Genomic DNA, 17,720 nt, shown 5'->3' with positions numbered 1-17,720 from the left:
TCACAAGTTGGAAGAAAGCCTAGATTTTGTTGGGTCCGTATCAGGAGCGCTAATGATGGAATCCTTGCGGGCACTGCCTGAGTCCTGTGGGACGCCCACAGCGGTCCCTGGGTAGACCGTTGCTGTGGTCATCTGGTGGGGCAGACCCACACGGAGCGGTTGGGCAGCTCCACGGGACGTGACTTGAGGAGCACTGCCGGGACTCTGTGATGAAGCAGCTGCTGACGGTGATGACCCCTGCCCCCCTGCGATCGAAGCGTTGGACTCATGAGCGGAAGAGGGGGGGCTCTGACTCATGGTCTGGGAGACGCCGTGGGGGAGAGAGGGTTGAGAGGCCGACAGCGGCCTGGACTCCTGGCTCAGGCTGCTCGTGTGGAGGGCCTGTGTGCTTTTGTGGGCAGCCAACCGTTGGGGTGAGCCCGGGGGCTTTTGCTGTGTCAGCGAAAGCTGTGATCCAGACTGACCTTTGCCGCCCCCATATGGGAACGTCCGGCTGGCCAGAGGGCTTTGGGTTGGTGGGCTGGACATTACTGCAGGGAAGGGGCTGGTGGAGGGGGCAGGAGGGGGTTGCTGCGGCGGAGGCTGCTGCAAGGCAGTCTTCTGCTGGGGCAGCTGCTGCGCGCTCAGTTGCTGCTGCAGGCTGGCTTGTTCCTGCTGCAAGGTCAGTTGCTGCTGCTGCTGCTGCTGTTGTTGTTGCTGCTGTTGGTGATGCTGCTGAAGCAACGCTGGAGAAATAGTAAAGGGACCGGGGACACCGCCCTGGTACTGCAAGCGACGCACCATCCTGGGTGACCCCAAGCCCATCGGCCCAACCAACGGGCTGGCCATCTGTGGGCAGAAGCTCATGGCTACCGCCTGCTGGAGTGTGGCGATTGCCGAGGTCACCTGAGGCTGGGCTGGGGTGTACATGGCCGCGGCGTGCTGCTGGAACTCCGCCTGCTGCACCATCTCCCGGTCGTACTTGACGATCTCCTGGATGATTTCGTTCTCCTGGTTGTTGAAGACCCCCGAGTTGAGGTCATGCTGGACCTTATGGAGCAGGATGGAATTCTTCTTACCTGCAGACGGGGTAACCACAGTCAGAGGTGGGCCAACATACACAAATCTCTCTGCCCTCATCCTAGTAATCTATCAGAAATGGGAGGGGGGCTAAACAGTTTAGCGGATCAGTTACATTTCATCAATTAAAAATAGAAAAGAGTCCAGTAGCACCTTTAAGATTAACCAACTTTACAGTAGCATAAGCTTTCGAGAATCACAGTTCTCTTCTTCATGCATCTGAAGAAAAGAACTGTGATTCTCAAAAGATTATGCTACTGCAAAGTGGGTTAGTCTTAAAGGTGCTACTGGACTCTTTTTTATTTTTGCTACTACAGACTAACACAGCTAACTCCTCTGGATCAATTAGAAATGCTTCCCGATTTATCACGAGGCTTTAAAAAAAAGTGGTTCCTTTATTTTAAAGTGCAAACAAACAAAGTTGCAGGTGGTGGGCACCGTCTAAGAATAGGCACTTGTCCTTTTCTCTCATACATGGACTGCTGGGGAATGCCTCTTCTAAGATTGTGCCCACTTGGGGGGGGGGAAGTATACCTCCCCCCCTTCACACCCACTTGTACTCACAGACAAATTTATGCCAAGCATCTAAGAACTTCCTATGGAGTTACACACTCCCCTTTTCCTCTCCTGCTTTTCTCCCCTCAAAGCATGTGGGTTTTGGGGGCACCAAGACCCCCAGCGCTAAGTGAGTATAAAATGCATCTTTCCCTACTGAAGCCCTGGCCACACAAACCCTGTCGCTCGAAGCACAAAGAGTGCTATTGAGGTATGGAAATAGATACTAGATATTCAGGAGCTGGCTCCTGGCCCATCTTCTCCTGGTCTTTGCTAGCCAGGGCTACTTTCTAGTTTTATTTCCACTTTGAGGAACAGCAGCCAAAAAAGAGCACCGCCAGGCCACCCCGCCAGTTTTTGGGCTGGGAGGCTGAATGGTGGTAGAGAGTGCCCTCAAGCCATAGCCAACTTACAGTGACCCCCCCCCCTTGCTGGGGTTTTCCAGGCAAGACATGTTCAAGGGTGGTTTGCCATTGCCTGCCTCTGCAACCCTGGTCTTCCTTGGAGGTCTCCCATCCAATTACTAATCAAGGCCAACCCTGCTTAGCTTGTAAGATCTGATGAGATCAGGCTCTCCTGGGCTCTCCAGGTCAGGTGAGAGACTGAATAAATTACACCAAATGGCTAACAAAAGGTAGAACAAACAGGGCTTTTCAGAAATAGCAGCATATTCTTGTCTAAAAGACTCAAAATCTGTTAGAGAGTGTCAGTCACCCTCCCCGACCCAGCAGGATCTTTTGTCTTTGCCCACATTCCCCTTCTTCCACCTAAGGTTTCTTGTTTGGGGAGGACCCCCCCCCCATGAATTTTAAAATCAGCTGGACATGGGCAAAAAAATCTGCCAAATGGGCCCATTTCTATTCCAACTGCAGCATCTGGCTATTCCTTGGGATGGAATTGGGAATCTGTCCTTTCGACAAACCGTGCTGAGGATGCAACCATAGTTTCTCAGGGGCATTTCCACCTTCTCCCATAAATACCTATGCGGTCAAGACGATCAATGGCCACAGTTTCGAAAGCCCGCCTCATCATGGGGTACTCCTCAAGGACTTCATTGAAGTTGTCCACCGAGAGCGAATAGAGACGGCAATAGGTGTCTGCTCGGACGCTCGCTGTTCGCCGGCCCCTGGTCAACAGGCAAATCTCTGGAGGAAACAAATGTTAAAGAAGCTGTTACTCTCGAGAGCACCACCACTCAAAGGTACAAGAAAAGTTCTCTCATGGACGCTATTAAACCATAGTAAACTAATTTACTCTCATTTAAACTGCTCAGTCCTCAACGTGCAAATTCCAAAGAACTTTTACAATCATAAATACACAATAATGCAGTAAATGGTTGCACATAAACCAAGTCTAACCAATTCATGTAACAAATCAATCCATACATGCATCTGTAACAATCTAAGCAGTCCGTAGTGATTTTACTGCTCTATTTCGTTGTTGTTCTTTTCTCCGTGGTTTCCAGGTCGTTAATTTACAAGTATCATGGCTCAATCCAATCAGGTACCATAAATCAGCTTCTCTGCAGTGCAGAAATTTTTAATTTGTTCAACAAACTGACAGCTCTGGTTTGTTTTGCCTCGGTCAGCTTTCTCAAGAGCAAAAAGAACCATTCGACTTTTACTTCTGACTTCAAGCGCGTTGTTTACACATTGCAAACAACCTCTTTCGAAAATCAAACGGGGCCCCACTTACTCCAATTGACAAATGGCTATTTTGCAGGGTGGATTTGATTTAAATCAAACTGATTTAAATCACGATTTAAATCACGATTTAAATCACTAGTCAGTAAGGCTTGATTTAAATCATAGTTTTCTACATAAAGACTAATTCTTGCTGGTATAACTTTAATATGCAAGTAGATGCCTGCCTTACCGACAGGTAAAGGAACTTCATTAAAGTATTCCCAAACTGGGTCTCTTTTACGGCCTGCTGCCATTATAGGTTTTTTCCTCCAAGGAAAGAATGTGATAAACCTCAGGTCATACACACAAAAGATCCAAAGACTTGTGCAGTATTGTGCTCAAAAAGTTTCACTTTCATTTTGTACTGCTTGCCCCTCCCTCCTCACACTTAGTTTCTTCTTGTGCAGATCTATTCCACTCCAAACAATCAGAAAAATATTGTTTCTATTCACTAAACTTCCTGAAACTTAGCACTGGAGGGGTTGATTCTGTCTTCATAGGTTTGTAGAACAATAGGATTAAGGTCTTTTTCTCAACTCTGTTCATGTTATAACATTTTTGCTGTGAAGAAGAGGCATGTGATCTCTGCCGAGCTGACACAAATTCAGTTTTGAGAACTGCAAAACCAAGCACCTGTGATAATATCTTGTAGGCAGAGAAACTGCCCAATAATCTTACAAAAACCTCTGGAAGAGCATGACATTGTGAATGGATTAATGGAATTTATTTACCAAAAAAATTAAACATATACAGCCTTATTCTACATAATTAAAAACTAATCTTTATTTCATGATGGAATAACCTTTGGATGGTAATATATTTTCCTCAAAAAGCATTTTATTTAAAAAAATCCGATTTAAATTTAAAAAATCTGATTTTTTTGATTTTTTAAAAAAATCATTGATTTTTATCCACCCTGCTATTTTGTCACTGCACTGGAAGGCCTTGGTCATTGTTAGGAAATATTCTCACAAACCCTGTTCCCATTTTTCAGGAACTCCAAAATGTCCCACTGCCATCTCAGGTCTCCATATGCCAAGACATACCTTTCCTTTACACCTGGGTGTACCAACTTCTCTCTAGTGAGTAATGACTGCCACCACGTCATCTGGAAGAACATCTCCTGCAAAAAGTATTAGTGATTCTAGCACTCTCTGCCACTTTGCTGTTTCATGGCTCTGCCTCTTTGCCACATCTTCACTCATACTAGCTTGCATGGACAAGATCTACCATGCTTTTGTGCTTCTGGGATGGCGAGCTCAAGTACTACCCCCTATTGCTCTTTGGAAAGAGAGACCAGACATCAGGTTTTGGGCACTCAAAATATAGGAAAGTCTAACCAACAAATGTTAAACAAATGTAAAAGCATCAGGCTGAGGGAACTTACACAGTCCTCTAAATTCTACCTCTAGACATATCTTAAATGATGTTCCATTAGGATGGGCTAGTAATCCTGAAAGCAGCTGCATTTAAAATCCTCCACTACCTTCGTTTTTTGAGTTTGGGACTCCTCTCCACTGTTCCTGTTTTGAAAACGTAGTCCTTTGTGCCTTGAGCCAACATGGCTAAAAGCTAAGAGATAAGAGATCTTCTTCCTCATGTCCAGAGAATTTGTAACCTCCTGTTGGGAACCCACCCCCCCTGCCTGCTCCCCTCCCCCGATCATTCCAATCTTCTTGACCCAGAAAGAAGAAAAGTGATCCAGCTTTCCCAGTCTCTGTTGCAGTCTCTTTAACTATCTAGCCAAGATGTTAGCAAGTAAACCTTTTGTCTCCTCTGGCCACAGCCATTTGCATTTCTAAGCACTGAAATGCTCAGTGCTTGGGGACTGATACCTCATCCCCTGTATGTTTGCCAGCTACTAACTTACAGCAAGGCTCCTGTACATGGACAAAGGGCTGACCTCATTATTGTGATGTTGTCGGAGTGGAAGACATTTCTCCACAGCCATCCCAAGGATATCCCTCCACTACCTGCCCATTGTTTGGGGTACTAATGGAGAAATTCTCCCTCATTCTCTGAGAGCTTCGCCTGGAAACTAGCTTTATACTTTGTTGTTTTAAAAACGTCCCTATCAGACACGAAGGGCTATCATCCCTGGATCTGCTTTAAGTCATCTACAAACTATGGTCTACCTACTAAAGAATCCAGTAGCACCTTTAAGTCTAACCAACTTTATTGTAGCATGAGCTTTCGAGAGCCACAGCTCTCTTCGTCAGATGCAATATGGCCTACCTAGGAAACTGTCCATAATGCTGGATACCACGGTAACCCATCTCACTCTACAGACCTCCTGTCAGCAAAAGTCGCTGCTGGTACCTCAAATGTGCCATTGTCCCACAATTATCATCAAGCAGTGAAGATGCATGGCTTTTAATGGCTCTTATATTGGAAGGAGGAAGCAAGTAAGTCAGAGAGCCAGTTTGGTGTAGTGGTTGAAAGCGGCAGGACTATAACCTGGAGAGCCAGGTTTGATTCCTCACTCCTCCACTTGAAGCCAGCTGGGTGACCTTGGGTCAGTCGCAGCTCCCTCAGAGCTCTCTCAGCCCCAACCACCTCACAGGGGGATTGTTTGGGGGATAATAACGACACACTTTGTAAACCACTCTGAGAGACTGTTAAATTGTCCTGAGAGGCAGTATATAAATCAAATGCTGTTGTTATTAAAGGCTCCAAAGCTGCTTTCTTCACGGGCAGATACACTGCTTGCCAACAGGTTACCCCCATGCAAATCTGCAAGTGAAAGTCTCAAATCAATTCAATGATCTGAATTTCTGAATCACTCAAATTGCCATTAACCATGGCCCTACTAAAACAGCGGCCTAGGAACAACTGCGAAAGTTCAGAGGGGGAGGATCTGTTTTCCCCTATTTCTTTTTGCAAAGGACATTCTCCCCAGTTTTTTTATTAGGAAATTTTAGGAAGCAGTGAAAAAAACACTCCTATGAAATATTTTGTTTCTTGGAATAAGTGAAATGCCTTTTATGTATTTAGTTCATTTCACCACAGTGGGTACTCAAAGAAGCTCACATCATTCTCTCTTCCATTTTATCATCACAACAACCCTATAAGGTAGGTTAGGCTGCCAGTGTATAGCTCATGATCACCCAATGAGCTTCCATAGCAGACTGGGGATTTGAACTGGGGTCTCCTAGATCCTAGCCTGTTACACCACACTGACTCTCCATAACTATTTAAGACAAAGGTCTGCTCACTCAATTTTGTGTAGTATTAAAGTTTTTATGCATGATGATCTACAGAATTAATGATAATTCCAGTGAGTGCCATAGACATATATAACATTTTCAAGACAGTTTATTAATGAAAGGTGAATACGTTTGGCAACTATTAAGCAATGTGTTTCATGATAACACATTAAAGAGTGCAACGTTTTCAACATTTTAAAGTTTATCTCGATATCCAGAAGCTGTTAAGTCCTACTGTGACTGTATGAGACTGCTTCTGCTTCTGTCCAAATAATACTCTGCAAAAATTAAGATATATGAGCTACTGGAACTCAGGGAGCAGCAGTATGCAGCTCTCGTTCTGTCTCTCAAGTATCAAATATATTTGCAATTTTGCTTGTAGAAAACTAAAGTATTTATAGATTTCATAAATATACCAAATAATACAATTCTATAAGCTAACCAATAATGCATTTTTATGTTGTTCAGGTGACAAAGTATGATTACTCAATAAGAAGATTATTATTCCATATATTTCAATTTTTCTCCAAACATCAATCCCCCCCAAAAACACATTGAATAAACTGCATCTGTTTTTTTTCAAAAAGGCTCTTTATTCAGATAGGAGGGGGTCTCCGATGCTTCGCTAATGAGATAGGGACCATAGATAGACTTCACCACTATGCTGCCATATGTCCTATCTGTTGCTTTAAAGATGTGCTCCTATGAGATACCTGTGCTTCATGTTGTCTAATGTCAGCCCAAGAATAGCTTACATTCTGTTTCAGCATTTTTTTCCTAGTCTGTATTGGATCCTTGCTTTGTAAATTTGTATTTATTTACCCTGTGGTATTGTTTATGTAAATGTCCTTGATACTGACTGTACTAATCTCCGCTTTGAGTCTCAGTGAGAAAGGTGGACTATAAATGACAACAACGACAATGACAACTTCACGTATGTGAGCCTCTTCATTTCCAGGTCATGAATTGTAGCCTCTTCCGGGCAAGAAGCAGCTGACCTTTTGCTTGTGTATGTATCTTGATGGTCAGAGGGAAGGGGGTAGCAGCCCAGCATCGCTTTGCCATGCCTGATCCAGCTCCAGCGGAGTCCCCCCTTCTCAGCAGCCTTGTGGTTTTAATTAGTTAAGTGTAAACGCCAGTACAGAAAGATACTGTATAAATAGTAAAGAATCTCACACACAAAAGTTGGAAGCCAGCAAAGCAGGGAAGAGGAGGGAAGACCACCACGGCTTTTCCTCCCAGCAAGAGAGACAGTCAAGGCCAAGGCTAGCATCACCTGGCAGCGGGACTAAACCTCTGACTGGGGGCGACTTTAATGCCAGGCTGGGTCAAAATGATAATCAAATATCAAATCAGTTTGGAGTAGGGAACCCAGACACCGCCATACCCCAAATATATGTTAACCGACAATCATTAGATCCAGTGGAAATTTTGCTGGCGCGTGTTTAACTCAAATGGTGTATAGACTGAATATGATCATCCTGAATGGTTCGTTACCTGATGAATGTCCAGGCCAATTTACTTATTAGTCATGTATAAAGCATGCAACAATTGATTACATAAGGACCTCCTCGAACGTTTACAATAGTAATATTAAATTCAAGATTGATGTGAGACCAGATAGTGATCATTTACCCCTTAGTGTTAGCTGGGGAGAAATACTAAGGCCCCCTAAGAATAGGGACAGGACTGGGCTGAACGTGGTAGAGCAGGTAGGGAGGGTTAAAAACAAACGGAACATTAAACGTAGTGAGAAATTCCTCATTTGGACTCAGACTGAAGAAGCAAAATCTATCTCCCATGGAAACGCTATATTAAAAACATGATATGCTTATATCAAAGCTTACCCCCCCTCCTATCAAGAGTTGGTAGCTCCAAAGACAGACGAACACCACTGAATAAAAAGTGGTTTGACCAGGAGTGTGTACAAGCCAAGACTGAACTTACAGAGAGCCTAAAAGCATTTCAGCTAAACCCAAACCTAAATACCAGTCTTGAAACCCAATCAAAGAAGAGGGAGTATAAAAACTTATTGAAAAAAAAGAAGATAGCGGCTGTGCACACTCAGTGGCAATCACTTATTAAAGCCACCAAGGAGAGGGATAATATAAGCTTTTGGAAAATAATTTCGGGAACGCAAGAGAACAAATCTAAGGTTATGACAAATACCATTCAATCGGAAACTTGGAAAAAACACATTGATACCCTGTACAAAGACCAACACTACATATCACCTAGAACCAACTGCTTAGCAAATATTCCATCTTGGCCTCCAGGCTCAGTTAGTGAGGTCACCTCATTAATATTACGACTAAAAAACGCCAAAGTGCCGGGAAGTGATTTCATTATAGTAGAACTGCTTAAAACACCTATAGACTGGTGGGCTCCAATATTAGCAAACTTATTTACATACATAGATCAATCAGCCCAGATACCAAAGGACTGGGGGTCTAGCCATCATAGTCCCTGTATATAAGAAGGGGAACAGAAATGACCCAAACAATTATAGGCCAACCGGCCTTTTGAATGTCATCTGTAAATTATATGCTAAGCATTTATGCCTGAAGCTATACAAATGGCTAGACCAAGAGAATCTATTAGAAATTGAACAGGCTGGCTTTTCCCAAGGCCGTTCAACTGTGGATCACTGTTTAGTACTGGATTACCTCATCCACAACCATGCAATGTCTCCCAAGAAAAATTTATATGCAGCATTTAAAGACTTCAGGGCTGCTTTTGATACCATCTCTTGAGGAAGACTACCAGCAAAATTGGGAGATACATCCATTGATAAAAGATTGTTATATCTGATGATTAAGCTTCATGAGAGCAATGAACTCCAGATAAGGTACACACAAGATAGCAAACTATCTAAGAAAATCCCAGTCCAGAAGGGCATTAGACAAAGTTGCTTATTAGCACCCTACTTATTCAACATCTATGAATGTTGAATGTTGAAACACTGATTCGGTGTTTACATGAGACAGATGTCCATGCCCCGAGTCTTGTAGGAAGAAAGGTACCAATTCTCATGTATGCCGATGATGCAGTCCTCCTGTCCCAAACAAAAAATGGTCTAAAGCGTGCCATAAAAAATTTAGCGATCAATATGATACTGAGCTTCTGACAATTAATTACTAAAAATCTAAAATTATATGTTTTAGTAGACACTTTAAAAAAACTAACTGGGAATTAAATGGGAACACTATAGATCAAGTTAAACATTTTCAGTATCTAGGAGTCATCTTTACATTCAATGCTAACTTCAAAGCCCATACGATTTCATCAGCAAATGCTGCAGAAAAGAGTGCAAATGCCGTCCCTAGATTATTTAGCAGAGAAGGTGCGGGCTTTGTGCCTGCAGCCCTGAAAGTATTCCAAACAAAATCATTAGCACAACTCTTATACGGATCACAAATGGGACTAACTGCTAATGTTAAGATCTTAGAAATGGCCCAATCTAAATTTCTCAGATCTCTATTTAATGCACCTAGATGTACTCCTAATGTCATTCTTAGGCAAGAAGCTGGTTTGCCCAGAGTCGAAATAAAAATCTGGGAACGTGTCATCTATTACGGGCTAAGAATTCATCTTGAGCCAAAGGGCTTAATTCCCTTGTTGTTAGCTTCTAACCCTTACACTACATGGTGCTTAAAGATAGCTATTGGCTTGGACCTGGTAGCCCTGTTTGATATGGGACTCAACAAAGCAAAAGCTTTAATCACCCAGAGATTAATTAATATAGAGTCCCAAAATGATGAGGCATTACTCCCTCTAAGCTATTAGAGCTTTAAAAAAGGACTGAGTCAAAAAAAAAAAAAGGACTGAGTTACACCATGTCCCCGTATCTTTCAGATATTACAAACGAAAGATGTAGATGGGCCTTCTCTAGAGCACGATTTGATGCATTCCCCTCTGCAGTTTTGTATGGGAGATTCTCCCGCCTGCCTTTGCAGCAGTGTTGTTGTTCCTGTTCAAACAAAGTGGTCGAAAATATCACTCACATACTTTTCCACTGTGAATTGTATCATGAAGAAAGGATACAATTAATTATTCCACTACTCTATAGATTTAAACCATTACAGTATTATATGGATTTTAGCCCTGAAACCCTTCGGGTATATTTTTTAGAGGATAGCTAGAGAACTGTATCTTACGCAGTTGCTGTATCTTACGCAGTACGCAGTACGCAGTACGCAGTTACTGTATCTTACGCAGTTGCAAAATTCTGTGTGACAGCACTCAGAAAGCAGAATCACTTGACGAAGGAAACGTCAATTGCTGGGAAGTGAATTAATGAAGTGAGTGAGTTTTACTGTATATCATATATATATATATATATGATTTTATCTTTTATGTATTTATCCATTTTAAGTATTTAAAAACTGCTCTTTTTATCTGTACTTAACTTGGCTGGTCTTGCAACTGTAATAAACTTTTGATTGATTGATTGATTGATTGATTGATTGATTGATTGATTGATTGATTGATTGATTGATTGATTGACCGACCCCTGACTCACTGGCACCAGAAAGAGCCAGGCCATCTTGCATTTGTCCCCGAATACCCACAGTGAATTATGCCTACCAGCTGGAAAAGACACCGAGCTTCCTGGCCTGCCTCACCTCCAAAGTAGGAGCCATCCGAGAGCTTCATTTCTTTATTGCCTTTAGTGAGGACGCTGACCACACCGTGCTGGATGAAATACATCTTCTTGCCAATGGTCCCTTCCCGGATGATGTAATCGCCTGGCTGGAAGACCTCGAACTTCAACTTCGTCAGCATGGCAGTGACAAAGTTGGGGTCAGCATTGGCAAAGAGAGGCATAGAGGCCACCAGCTTACGGCAGTTGAAGTTGACGATCTCCTGGGGAGTGACAGACAAAGATGCTGAGGGAGGAACTGAGGTCAACAGAAGGACAGAGCCGTGCGGTCACAGCCCTTAGACAGATGAGAAAATAAAACCTTCCTGGACGTTTGGGACTCTGCTGGGGAGGCTTACAACTCTCTTTACTCTGAAAACGTGCAAGATGTCAGGGAGACAAGTGAGAGGGAGGACAATTAAAAGGGAAGCCCAAATATTTGTAAAAAGATACCATCAAAGTAAAGTGTTTTTCTTTACATCTCTGTAAAAATACCGAAGTAAAGGATCAAAGAAAAGGAAAGATAAATACAAATATGAAGAAAGAAAGAAATAGGAAACATAAAAGCCCTTTTCAGATGGTGCATCAGAAAATGAATATGCATTGGTGGGGGCAGTGGGATTACAGTTACAAGCTGCACCCCCAGCCTCTCGTGTTCATGGATGTCTTTGGTGCTCTCTGGAAAAAGGAGAGTTTCCCAGCGACATGTGAAAGCTTTGAAAAACCCAGGGGGGGTAAAGAAATACTCTTTCCATTATTTTTCAATTTTATTAATGAAAAGCTGGGAAATTTTGGAGAGCAGTGAAAAAAATTCCAATAAAAAACTCTCATATGAAACAAGGTCAACTCCCTCAAAATACGTAACAAGAACATTCGTCATTAGAAAATGATACTGCTGCCATATGCAACTTTTTCTCAAGGACATGTTTACTGTGAAATGTAATTTTGGCAGCATTAAAATGCTACAATGTGTTTCATAATACACTGTCAAAAGACTTCCATGTTTTCAGTGTTAAACTGTTAACCCAACATCCAAATATGCTGGCTGTCCTTTTGTGACTACGTGACTCTCTGTTCCTGTTCAAATAATATATTCTCTTTATTACACAATTTGTTTCCTTATTTCAACTTTTATTTTTCCTGCCTTGCAGATGGGAAAAAAACTTAAGATCCATGTGCTAAAGTAGCACAGAGTAATTTGCAGACTTCTCTCTCAAGTAATGTATATATTAACAATTCCGCTTCTAAACTCCAGAAATATGTCAAACAGTTCAACTATATATGCTAAGCATTTTATCCTATTAAAGCAGTAAAATAAGTTGAGGCTTGCTAGCAAAAGAAGGACTGCATATATTCCAATTTTTCTCAAAATTTCCAGAAACTTTACATCTCTACAACTGCACAGAGAACCATATCTATGCGGGTTCTCTAGGCATGTCCCAAGGAACTTGCTGTCATTGCCACCACCCATTCTCCATTCATTCTCCAACATTTGAAAGGACTCCAGTCTCCGCCCTAACGGTAGCTGGATTTTCTGAGGCACCAATTGTCCCCCCATCAATCTGGTGCAATGCTTACCTCTCGTAGAGGTTCATTGAGCTCCCCCAGGATACTGTCCTCATCAAACATCTTGCCCTGGTAACGGTGCTCATAGTAGTCATGGATCTTCTGCCGGAAGTCCGCAGGCAGTTTGTGAAAGGACATGTACTGCTCCACTTGCTTGTACTGGAAGAAGGAAAAAATAATGTACCTGGGATACGGTTAGTGGGCACATCACACAGCAACCCTGCCAAAGCTGGTCTGGGCAGTGCCTGGACATAGTGTTCAGATCACGAGAAGTGATGGTATCGTTCTACTCTGCTCTGTTTAGACCTCACCTAGAGTATCGTGTTAAGTTTTAGGCACCACAATTTCAGAAGGATATAGACAAGTTGGAACATGTCCAGAGGAGGGCAACGAAGATGGTGAGGGGTCTGGAGACCAAGTCCTATGAGGAAACGTTGAAGGAGCTCGGAATGTGTAACTTGGAGAGGAGATGACTGAGAGGTGATACAATAACCATCTCCAAGTACTTGAAGGGTTGTTATATAGAGGATGGCATGGAGTTGTTTCCTGCTGCCCCAGAAGGTCGGACCAGAACCAACAGGTTAAAATTAAATCAGAGTTTTCAGCAAAACATTAGAAAGAACTTCCTGACAGTTAGTATGGTCCCTCGGTGGAACAGGCTTCCTCGGGAGGTGGTGGGCTCTCTTTCTTTGGAGGTTTTTAAGCAGAGGCCATCTGACAAGAATGCTGATTCTGTGAACCTGGCAGATCATGAGAGGGAGGGCAGGAAGGATTAAATCAGTGCTTAGTGCTCATGGCCCCTTCTTACATGCCCAGGGTAATGCCAATCATCACTTTGGGGTCAAGAAGCAATTTTCTCCACATCACTTTGGCTAGAGATCCTGATGGAGTTTTACCATCTTCTGGGCATGGAGTAAGGGTCACTGTGTTGGGGGCGGGGGGAGGTATTTGAGAATTTCCTGCGTTTTGCAGTGGGGGTGGACTAAATGACCCTAGAGGTTCCTTCCAACACTGTGATTCTATGCTGATTCTAAGAGAGTGCATGGGAAGTTCACTGTCACCACCCACACACTGGTCTGTGATAGAAAAAAGAAGTTTTAAAATAATTCTAAAGAAAGAAACACATTAGAAAGGGGGGGGGGAATCAGTGAATAGGGAAATCCTCAAGGTATGGTGGAAAGGCATCACAAGTATGTGAGGAGACAGGAGGCCAGGCAGAGGCTAGGGTGGGGCAGCCAGAAGAGAGCTCCACCTCAGCCAGCTTTGCTCATTTGAGCAAAGCCTTCTGAAGGTGCCACCAGGCCAGTAACTGCCTGTACACGTGCATTCCCCACCTTATGCCACTGCCTACCTGGGAAGATCAGGAAGGCTCCCGAGGTTCCATCGTTCTATAGATGGTGCAAAGGAGACTTGTTCAGGAGAGCATTTTGATAAAGGGACCAGGACTGCAGTATAACGGAATGGTGCAAAAGGAGGTTTTTAATAGAAGGAACAGGAATGGAGTCTGTTTCAATATTTATTGTATGAATTACCCTGCTGCATTACCCTGCTCTTAATGGTTTGCATTCTCGTCCTGTAATTCCATTTTTGGCATGGTTTATGATACGTCATTTCAAGTATCTTTTTCTTTTTGCATCATGACTCCAACATTTTGTATTCTATTCTATTGCATTGTTTGCTGGATTTCATTGTTTTACATTGTGTAATCCATCCGGAGTCTCAGCAAGAAAAGTGGACTGTAAACAATAAGGAAGAGCGCATGAATACTGCCCTTTTGGAGAACCCAGAAAGGTGTGGCCAATTCCACCTGAGGCTGCTAAAGAACAGAAACCTTAACTAAAGGTTAATATATTCTTTTCTTCTCAGTTGCTCAGCGAGCTTTTCCAAATAGCTAAACAAAAAAATACAGAGTTGGAACAGAGTTCAGATCTATGCTCTGTCACAAAGTTCAGGTCAAAACTTGAGCCTATTATGGGGACTTCCACGCACCTGCCATAACAAGAAAGGTTACCACAAGCAGCACACGTACGCTCCTCTCAGCCTAGCCTACCTCACAGAGGTCTCATGAGAACGAAAAGGGATATATATGCTGCATGGAGAAAGGGCAAACCTATTTAGTGCCCATCCATATTCATCTGACAAAGAGAGCTGTGGTTCTTGAAAGCTTATGCTACAATAAAGTTAGTTAGTCTTAAAGGTGCTACTGGATTTTTTACTATTTCCATATAAAGCTCTGAATTGGTTTGAATGTTTTATTCAAACAACGTTTTATTTCTCCCCCTATCAAGTATTCAGAACGTAAAATGAACATGGGGTAATTTTTAAAAATTTAATAAATGTAATCCAATCACATTCTGTTTAGGGAACCGGATAATTTAATCAATGTAATGTGATTAATCAAAGCAATTGAATTAATTTCCCAATTCTAATTTTTCCAGGAAACCTACATCACTGGGAACCACCCTCAGATTTTTTTAAAAAAATGGATAAGCAATTAATTCCAATCAGTAAGACAGTATTGTGTTCTGACCTGGATAGCCCAGGAGAGCCAGATCTCAGAAGCTAAGCAGGATCAGCCTTGGCTAGTAATTGGAAGGGAAACCTCCAACGAAGACCAGGGTTGCAGAGGCAGGCAGTGGCAAACCACCTGTTACTGTCCTGCTGTGAAAACTCCACCAAGGGTTGCATTGTGTAAGCTATGACTTGACAGCGCTCTCCACCACACAAGATAGTATTTTAAGCAGTTAGGGGTCTCTTGGCAAATTATTTTATGTATACGTTCTCACTGAAATGCAACTCTGAAATGCACACATCCTGGAGAAAGCTTAAAAGATACAGTCTCGATCTGATTCGAGCCCCAGTCGAGAGGAAAAGATGGAGAAGGGGGAGAGAGCTCTGTGCGATACTTTGAGATCCTTGGAGGAAGGACCAGATGGGAAGCAAATGTCCAGCTGCTTCGTACAGGCCAAGGCAAATGTCCCCCACAAGACACAGGCAGGTCCCTGCTGGTCATCACTGCCACCCCCAGCAAACTGTGCGCAAGCCGTAGAACAGGCACCACCTGTCCCCTGCAGCTATGCGTCACGCAAAGGAGGATCAGCTTTGGGAGACATAATCCCTGGCCTCCTCCTCAAGGAACACCTGGCAGAGCTCCCCAGCATACAGTGTTGAACACTGGATTAATTAACAACAGTGGGTTTTCTCCAGGGCTTAAAGAGGTTGTAGCAGATTAATCGCCTGCTTTTCAGCTGATCAATTAATTTTCACAGATGGGTTGTTAAGTAAAAAAAAATAACTTTAATCTGTTTTACTGCACTACACCAAAAAAACCCTCTTTGTCATTTGGGCAAGAAAGAGATATTCACTCCCCTCTTTCCATTCAATTAAAGACCCATTTTCAAGCTCTCCTTTGCATTCAGAGTCACAATGAAAAAACTGTGTGTGGGGGGGGGGGGGTGAGTTGGGTGGGCAGGTTGTTGGTCTGGAGATGCTGCTGATAGGTAAGGGGGGACATTCTGGCCTCAACAGATTTCCCTGTCCAGGAAGGCGAGTGTCAAGATGCCTTCTGTCTGTCAAGGTGCCCTTTCTCTGTCTATCTTGCAGCAATGCCTCACCACCACCCCTTCCCCAGGAGACCGCAGCTAGCAGCTGCCTTGTTACAGGTATTTCCAGGGCCTGTCAATTTGAAGCTCCCAGGTCTCTGCCCAACACACACAGGTGTCAAGAGCAATCAGGGCAGAGGAAGGGCTGATTTCTACATAATCTAGCCAGCAGCTTCCCCCCTCACAAGCCTGACTCTTGTCAGCCCCTTCTGTTCCATATACATCCTAGAAATTCGTAGGAATACATCTAAAATTCATAATACCAAACTATTTTCCTGAATTAAAATTTGGGGCAACGTGTCAAGTTTAGACTCCCAAGAAATGTAAGAATTAGAATATGTAAGAATTAGAGGAGGATCCTCCAGAGTGTCTACATAACTCTGTGCTCTAGACATGTCAGTGACTCGTGCAGGGAGTCAACAGGCAATCATCACGTTGCTTCTCTTCTAAAGAAATTTAATGTCACAGCTGGAGAATGAGGCAGCTTGCTAAAGGAAGGGCAGGAGGCAAATGGGATTACTAATCTGTATGCACTATTTTCACATTCAAGCCGGCTTTGGAAAGTTGGCTAGGAAGGTAACGGGGTCATACAGAGACAAGCGAGGGATCAAAACACAGAATGGCTTGCCAAATATAGTGCTTTGCCCATTTCCGATATATTCAGTGAAGAAAAAAAGAATGAAAATTGGAGACAGTCTTTGAATCCGCATAGGTATCTCCTGAGAACGCCAGTGTGGCCTAGTAGTTAGAGTGTTGGCCTAGTGACACCCAGGTTCAAATCCCCTCTCAGCCATAAAGCTTCCTGGGCAACATGGGGCCGCTTGCACGTATGCTCTTGCCCTCTCTCAGCCTGACATACTTCACAAGATGGTTGCAGGGATAAAATGGGAGCCAGGAGAACGATGCCCTTGGAGGAAGGGCAAGATGAATGTACAGACAATAAACCATTTGGCAGGCTGTCCTGTCTTCAAAATTAAATGAGATTTTGGCATTTCATCCAAGTCACAAGCAACAGTTTATTTTCCAGAGAAATGTGATTCCTAAACCCTGCGTGGAGTGGTGGGAGCGCAGGAGCCTGAAGACTTCATTTCTGCCATGTGTTAACTGTGCCTTTAGCTGCGGTCAAGGCTATACAACCCTGTCTACTGCTAACACAGAGAGAACTTGTGTGCATGTATAAAAATATACACACTTTGCTACATCTCTAATAAATACTAATATTTAGTATATTAATAAATAACAACAACGATTTATATACTGCCCACTCAGAGCAGTTTCCAAAGTGTTATAATAAACACGACTAATAATATAATCACATTCAGATGTGAGGGGAGCAGTGACCAGTGACAGGGCTTCTTCAGTGGCAGCCCCAAGCCTGTAGAATGCCCTTCCCCTTGATGCCGGC

At 43.2% G+C, this 17,720-nt stretch overlaps 1 protein-coding gene across 1 annotated transcript in view; it reads right to left on the bottom strand.

Annotated features, from left to right (window-relative positions):
- Positions 1-17,720, bottom strand: part of HCN2 (hyperpolarization activated cyclic nucleotide gated potassium and sodium channel 2) — a 64,680-nt gene continuing 46,960 nt past the window's right edge. Inside the window, exons 5-9 of the mRNA XM_054979637.1 lie at positions 12,726-12,872; positions 11,131-11,371; positions 2,595-2,759; positions 695-1,058; positions 1-574 (exon numbers count right to left, since the gene is read on the bottom strand). Of these exons, the coding sequence (XP_054835612.1) occupies positions 1-574; positions 695-1,058; positions 2,595-2,759; positions 11,131-11,371; positions 12,726-12,872 (1,491 nt within the window). The remainder of the gene's footprint in view (positions 575-694; positions 1,059-2,594; positions 2,760-11,130; positions 11,372-12,725; positions 12,873-17,720) is intronic.

This window comes from Eublepharis macularius, chromosome 5, assembly GCF_028583425.1.
Source record: "Eublepharis macularius isolate TG4126 chromosome 5, MPM_Emac_v1.0, whole genome shotgun sequence".
In the NCBI taxonomy this organism is placed as follows: domain Eukaryota; kingdom Metazoa; phylum Chordata; class Lepidosauria; order Squamata; family Eublepharidae; genus Eublepharis; species Eublepharis macularius.
This window is presented reverse-complemented; position numbering and strand designations above follow the sequence as displayed.